Consider the following 7,818-nt stretch of genomic DNA (forward strand, 5'->3'; position numbering starts at 1 on the left):
CAGGAGTTAATTAAGTAGGACAATGAGTAAGCATTTGTGTGTGTGATAGGAGACTCAGCTGATTTAATTGCTAGTCTAATTATCAATTACAGAATCAAGAAATGGCATCTAAGTGAAATACTCTATTTGCTGATAGTTCAATGATTTTTAAAGGCCCAGAAGAGCAGTGTAATTGCTATTTTAGGACTGCAGAGGAGGGGTTTTTTTCCTCCTCTTACTCAAATAGAGGTTCTCAGTACTAAAATTACTAATAAATGTATATGCAGTCTTCTCACATGCAAATATTTAAGGCCTTTAGATCCTTTGCCCTATTAAAAAGAAATAATAAAAAGCCAGCAATTAGGTATTCAAACACACTACCTATAAACCATTCAGCTTAGGTCAAAACCTTTGTGCATTTATTTTATAATCAGAATAATAACTGCCCAATAGTGTGGAAAAGTCGCAATAACTATTTACAGTGTGTTTGCACAAGCCAGTTTCCAGACAAGGAGAAAGGGGTCAGGGAACTATTTAAACCCATAAGGGCAGAGAGCCAGTTGGCTCCATTAATTGTGGCAACGTTTTATAAAGCAACTGCAAGAAAATAAAGTTAAGAAAAAAAAAATGATGGAGAGCCAAAAATATTAATTTATATGAACACAGTGAACTTTTTACAAGCTGTAAATATGGTTTTGGGTTCCCATATGTGAGCCATAAAGTATGTTGAGGTCTTTCTCGGACAACATCTAGCAGGGGAAAAAAAAGCGGTCAGAAAGACACTGGTATGTCAAGACCAATGTTATCTCCCAATGCAATTACCAAAAGAACATCTTGGTGTACATTGAGAAGACCTAGGAACTGGATGGCAGGTTATAAAAACTAGGTAAGAGAAGCAAACACCCATCACAGCACACAGGATCTGAGCTTTGAACACATTAACAAGCTAATCCTTACCAGAATAAAACCCAAACAAACAGCATCCTTCATTTTCACATTCTTTACAAACAATGGAGTTTCTGGCTGCTGAACAATTTCCTTGTTCAGGTTTGAATTAGACTCTTAACGAGTCACTATCCCAAAAGGCCTCCAACTATTTGTTTTCTGCTAAGGGGAATCTGGTTAATTAACCAGTTATAGTTTAACCAAGACCTCGTCCTCTGAAATAGGCCATTCCTCAGGCAAGGTAGCAGCTTTTCATCAGCTTAACCCAAACACGCTTTCCTACTAACATTTTAAAAACACGAACACGCCCCAAAATTACAACATCAAGCGCAATTCCCTTGGTTTCCTGAGGGAACTAAAGAACCAGAGTGCGCACTTTCCGTGTCGCACCTGAGAGACACTTTCACGGTGTCACCTCAGCAGGGTCACTGGCGACGGGGGACGAGACAGAGCACAAGGAAGCGCCGGGGCTCCATCGCCTCAGGTTGCACGCGAGCCTGTGCCCGCCCTTCCCGCCATTTTGTAACCGCCGCCTCCGCTGCCGTCGCCACGCAACGCCCCAGCCACCAGCCCCGGGACATGGCACAGCAGCGCACCACCCTGGCGCAGTCCTGCAACTTCGTAGCACGGGACAACTGCTGGTAACGACCCCCAGCCTCCTCTGGTGCTGCTCTCTGGCCGGCTGCCTTCTCCATCCTGCCCAAGGCAGCCTCCCCGGCAGCTCCACACCCGCTTGTTCCTAGATTCACAGAATGGTTTAAGCTAGAAAGGACCTTGAAGGTCATCTAGTTCCAACCCCTCTGCCATGGGCAGGGACACTTTCTGCTAGTCCAGGTTGCTCAAGGTCTTAACCAAACTGGCATTGAACACCTTCAGGGAGGGTACATTCACCTCACCACTCTTGCTATAAAGAATTTCTTCTTAATATCCAGTCTAAGTCTATCCTCTTCGAGCTTAAATCCATTTCCTCACATCCTATCACTACAAGCCTTGTCAAAAGCCCCTTCCCAGCTTTCTTGTAGGCTCCCTTCAGGTACTGGAAGGCCTGCACAAGGTCTCCCTAGAGCTGAACAGCCCCAGCTCTCTCAGCCTGTTTACCATAGGGAAGGTGCTCCAGTGCTCTGATCATCTTTGTGGCTCTCCTCCAGACCTGTTCCAGCAGTTCCATGTCCCTCTTATGCTGGGGGCCTCAGAAATGGGCACAGTACTCCAGGTGCAGTCTGTTGAGAGCAGAGTAGAGGGGAGAATCATCTCTCTCATCTTGCTGGTTACAATTCCTCTGATACAGCCCAAGACACAGCTGCCTTCCAGGCTGCCAGTGCCCACTGCCAGCTCGTAGTGAGTTTTTCATCAACTGACACCCCCAAATCCTTTTCCTCAAGACTGCTCTCAAGCCACTGCTCACCCAGCCTATATTTGTGCATGGGATAGCCCTGACTCAGGTGTAGTATGTTTCACTTGGCCTTGTTGAGCTTAATAAGGCTGGTATGGGCCTACCTCACAAGCCTGTTCAAATCCTTCTGGATGGTGTCCCTTCCCTCCAGCTCATCAACCAGACGGCACAGCTTGGTGTCATCTACAAACTTGATGAGGGTGCACTCAATCCTACCGTCTGTTTCTGTGACATTCACTTCTCTTGTGTTTGCAAAGCACAGGTGCTCATTCAGAAGCTGCCATCTGCAGAGAGCTTGAGGTTTTTAGTAGCCTCAGGAAGCCAATTAGTGAGTGCCACACCCAAAGCAGCCAGTGCTGTCCATCTGCCCCAGTGTTTCCCTCGATCTTCCTGGAGGGAAGTGGGGCTAGGGCAGAACAGGGGACTAAAGCTCATTTCTTCAGTCAATGGTAAATAAAAGGGCTGCAAAAATGATTGTTTGGGGCTCTGATCAACCTTATCTACTTGCAGATGTCCCTGCTCACTGCAGTGGGGTTGGACTAGATGACCTTGAGAGGTACCTTTCAAACCATTCTATGATTCCATGAACATACAGATGAAAAGACATTGGAGCTTGCTTTTCAACTTTATATATATTTTTTTTAAAAAGTGTCAGCAATTTTGACATCCTCCAACTCCTAACATAAACATCATTTGCAAGGACAGGCATTCACACTTGCTTTGCCATTTCCAACCTATGAAAATATTTTCCCATTACCTCCTAGTCAGACGATTGTTAACTCATACATAAACTGACTGTTTTGAGGTAAAGGTCTAAAGATTCATGCTAAAGTTTTGTGCTTTGTGACATCAGTAGTTAGGTTTATAGTGTTTTGTTTTTAATGAAAGCTTTACTCTTAAATATGTCTGTTTGTTTCAGGAAACGATACATTGAAAGTGAACTAGAAGCTGCAAAAAGATGGTCTCACAAATGGGGATTCTTGATGACAGCTCTTGAGGAGGTAAAATTGAATGGTATATAAACAACACATGAAATGTACACAAATTTATCTGGGCACAAAATTATGAGTGTACAGAAGACTAGGAGAGTACTGGCTATGCTTTACTAAGCTAGGTTTTGGGTAACAAATGCACTACTATTAAGATGGGTTTAAAGTTTCAGTTTTCCTCTGAATACAATCCAACAAGTGGTAATTCATATGCAATGCATATTCTGATATATTTCTCTTGAGAATTATGACTCCCAGTAGTGTTAACAAGTAGTAGATGCACACTGACAGGAAAATATTTCCCCTTTGTCTATCCATATGGTAGTTTAAAAATCTGGGGGAAAAGGTTCTAGCTAATTAAATTTTCAGTGGGGGAATTTACAACAAATGAAAATATTTGCAGTGATGTCTACTCTCATTGATATTTAGATATTAAAATACATTAGCACATAACGTTACATTTGGAATCTCAGTGTTTTGTTGCTAAAGAACTGGATTGATGCTGCCCCTGAATAGTTTGCCAATGTATTTTCTGTGGTTCTAGAAGTATTTAATATCTTTTAGGGTGTTTTGAAAATTCCTGTAGGCATTCAAGTTACCACCCTTAAAAATTTTGGTCCTCTAAGCTTCAGCATCCATCCTTGATAGGTATGGTCTGTCATGCATACCACAGTAATTTCCAAAGCACTATGATAAGTAGTCCTGTTTTAGATGGAAAGGACAGGGAATTGAGATGCAGTAAGGAGAGGAATGGTGGAGATATCAGATATTACAGCATGTTCCAAAAGATAGAGTCACATTTTTAATATTGATGTTTTGCTTTTAGTTGATTGGAGATGAAAAGAAAGAAAATACAAAGCCCAAGATAGAGCTTCCAGAACATCTGCAGGTTCGACCTGTGACACCTGTGGAAAAATACATTAAGGTTAGAAAATTAGATTCTCAAGTTGCAATGCAACAATATCTGTCTCAAGGAACCACACAAGCCCTAAAAATCAGTTGTCTAGCAGAGGTGGGCCTTTAACTAAAGGTCAAAGTAAATTGTGTTTGCAATCTGAGCAATGCTTTAAATGGATTCAAGACAAGGAATTGCCCTTTGGATATGGTTGTTAGTTCACAGAGCTTTCACTGTACATAATCATCTTTCTGTAAAACACCTCCCTCATGCACCCCTCTGTGACATCTTAGTAACAGAAGTCAGCTCTGCAGTTTGGTACAGCAGAGTGCTCACAAAGCCATTAATGACTGCCGACCAAACATTGCTCAGATATATATATTATATATATATATATATTTATTTTACGCTGTATTTCAGAGTCATCTTTTTGGCACAGACAATGTCACTGTCCTCTTTAGTGGCACAAATTATTAACAGTTCTAATGAGCCAATTTATATTATATGATTTAGACTCATATATTCAGAGTCTAAAAGTTGTCAAACAGCTGGAAAGGAGGGTGGAATGTGAATGGTGACTTGATTTATATATACACAGTGTCAGAATCACCAGTGAACAGGATACATGCAGCTAAATCAGTGACATTGGGAGAGGAACATAGGCATAAAAGGCAAAATAGAACATGCCAACAAAAAGGAAGGTTAGTTCACTTAGAGAAGATTAAGGAAACAAAAGAGATTGAAAATTCTTACTTGCTGAACTAGCTTTCATTCAAAGGATTCCAAGGGTGGGGAGATAAAGAGAGGAAGTAGTAAAAGCTTTTACTGAGATTAAATTGAAACAAAAATTAAGAGCTAGTGCAGATTGTGGCAGAGAAATGAAATGGCAGTGTTTCTGCAAGTCTCCTTGTTCTTCGGTTTTGTCTCAAGCCTCCAATTTCAGTCAAGTTCATCTCTGCTTCAGCACAGCCAGGGTGTATGTGTGTTAACAAATCAGGCAGTTATCTGCTGCTAAAGCAATATGAATAACCTCCTGCATACTGAAACAAGGATCACAGTTTCAATTTCACTTCAGAATCTTTATTTGCTAAGGGAGATAAGGGTTAGCTGTGACTTAGGTCACCCTTTACGTATCTAGAATAAAGTTTCTGTCCTTTTGCACATTTACCTTCATGTAACAGTCATTATCTGTTCTTCTTTCTAGGTTAGATTAATAATTGCTTCTTCATAGCCCCTTCCCCCAGATCATAAGTGGGACACAATTCCTTCATTATCCTGCTCAGTGGGTGGCACTTTTGGCCATAAAAATTATCTTTTGAGAGGAACTGCTCCACCTAAATATGATAAACATTTTCTAATCTTGGCAAAAGAACAAAGTGAAGCAACTCTGGCAAGAGAACTGAAACATTGTTCTCTTGCTGTGTATTTCTCTGCTAAGTCCCCAGATGCTAAAATGATATAACATGCCCAACTAAGATGATTCAGCCAAAGTAAGCACAGCAGTCAGTGAACAGAGACTGTTGGCTTTTGTTTTGTTTCCTCTCTGGCTAGATTAGTTGCAGATCAACTTGATGCTTACCCATCTTTTAAAGTAGAAAGAAGGTGGAACTAGTCAGTAGTTCTCAATTCAAAAGCCAGCTCAGTTAGTAATATCTTTAGCATTTGGCCACAAAATTATTATCCTGTAGCTGCATTGCTACCAAATACATTGCAGCCAGCATAAAATGTGATTTCTACTGTTCAGAGCAGTTAACTAGTTTTAAAGATTATTATTCAATAAGGAAAAAAGCTAAAGCCAAAGACAAAATTCCTCCCTTAATGTAAAGCCCTCAGAAAGCAAATTTCTGTGTGCTAAATCACACTACTAACCAGTAACGTTGCTGTTTTCTTTTCTGTTACACATATCAGTGCAGGCACTAAAAGACTTTAGTTTCGTTTTTTAGAAGGGTGGTAGAAAGTTAGTTACTTCATTGGAATTTGGCCACTTCTCTTTCCCTGTGCTTTGCTATAGAATGGGACTTAAATAATTCTAATGACTTTTTAAATTGTAAACTGGCCTGTATTATAAGTCAAACTTGTGTGCAACTGGGCTATCTGTTGAAGTTCTTATTTCCTTCCATTAATGGCAGTGTCTGTTCAGGATATTAATTCAGCAGACTGCATTTTAAACCACTGGTTTTTTAGAAGTTCTCATTTCCATCCACATTACAGCACAAAAGCAAATCTTGCATGACAGAAATTACAATCAAAAACCTTTTAATCATTGAATTCTACATGTTACTTCTATTCTAGGTGTTTCCATCTCCTCCAGTACCTAAGACTACCCAGGGTTTTATTGGCTGGAGATCAGCTGTTCCAGAGTTGGCACTTGAGCGTGGATTTCAAATCCAGAGCTGCAAAGGTGCCTTTTCTAAGGATCTGAAGTGGCCATCTGAGCCCTCTGACTGACAGTAAGAGGTAACAAGCACAGAGATCCATTCACATCCCTAAGTTAACATTCTGTAGCAGACTGTTGGACTACTAAACATTTATGCTTTAAAAAACATTTGTGTCACCGGTGTGGGTTTCAGGCTGGATGTCTCAACCAGAGTGTACAATCGTTTGGTGAAGCATTAACATTTCTATGTAGCATTTTAATTGTTACTGATTTTTTGAAATCTGCAGCATCCAAGCTGTTAACACTACTTCAGATGTACTTAAAAGTACCAATGAATAAAATCCTATCAGAGGGCAGGTACTACTTTTATCAGCATTGGTAGGACTATGATTTTTGAATACTTCTTGAAAGTCTTTCTAAAACATATTTTGTAATGACAAAGCACATTTTTATAATCATTTCCCCATGAAAGCCTCCATTCAAACTCAGTTTCACAGCAGCTTGTTCAGACATAAATACAGACTGCCATATTCCTGACAATGGCACCCCACTGCTCATTCCCAATTCATAACTTACCAGTATTGGAATCTGTGTTTAGAATTAGTTTTCAGTCAGCACACTGAACTGGCCCACTACTGAGTTGCTCAAGTGCCTGTGCTAGCACAAAAGCATCTCTTGTACAAAAAGAGAGTGAGAAGAGGCAGAGAAGACTAGCAGGCATCAATTAAATTGGTTCAAGCTGCATGGAACTGCATCTTTACATTTGGAAAAAAGCTTTCTCATTAAAAAACAAGCCACAAAACCAAACAAAAAACACCTGCAGAAAAAAATAGTTATCAGGTTTCATCATAGTGTGTCCACTTCAGCTGCAAAAAAGCCCAGGTACATCATAAATATGGTTAAGGCCTAACTATTAAATAAATTAATTTGTGTGTTGTGTGCACTTTATGGGCAGTTTGGGTAGTTACACACACATGTAAGCAGCTCCCAGTGCTGCTGGGGCACAAAGTCACTTTCAAACATCAATTTTGGTATCAAACCAGGGTTTTTTTTCTAGTTGATCAGAATGCAAGTATGTTTATATTGCTTCAGTTTTGTTTATATCAATATTAATACCAACCAGGACCACTGAAAGGCTCAGAAACACTAGGGGATTGAACTGGGAGTTACTGGTGTGACTACTTCAGTGCTATGGAATGCAGTCTTACACTTCATTACCTACCTGAACATCTGACAGGAC

The 7,818-nt window shown here is 40.4% G+C and overlaps 1 protein-coding gene across 1 annotated transcript; it reads left to right on the plus strand.

Annotated features, from left to right (window-relative positions):
- The first annotated feature begins 2,411 nt into the window (after window positions 1-2,411).
- On the plus strand, window positions 2,412-6,649 carry C26H20orf85 (chromosome 26 C20orf85 homolog). Its single transcript, XM_054173356.1, has 4 exons — window positions 2,412-2,617; window positions 3,237-3,318; window positions 4,133-4,231; window positions 6,494-6,649. Exons 1-4 carry the CDS (start codon window positions 2,412-2,414, stop codon window positions 6,647-6,649), a joined length of 543 nt encoding a protein of 180 aa, XP_054029331.1.
- Window positions 6,650-7,818: the final 1,169 nt, after the last annotated feature.

The sequence above is a fragment of the Dryobates pubescens genome, chromosome 26, assembly GCF_014839835.1.
Source record: "Dryobates pubescens isolate bDryPub1 chromosome 26, bDryPub1.pri, whole genome shotgun sequence".
Classification (NCBI taxonomy): Eukaryota; Metazoa; Chordata; class Aves; order Piciformes; family Picidae; genus Dryobates; species Dryobates pubescens.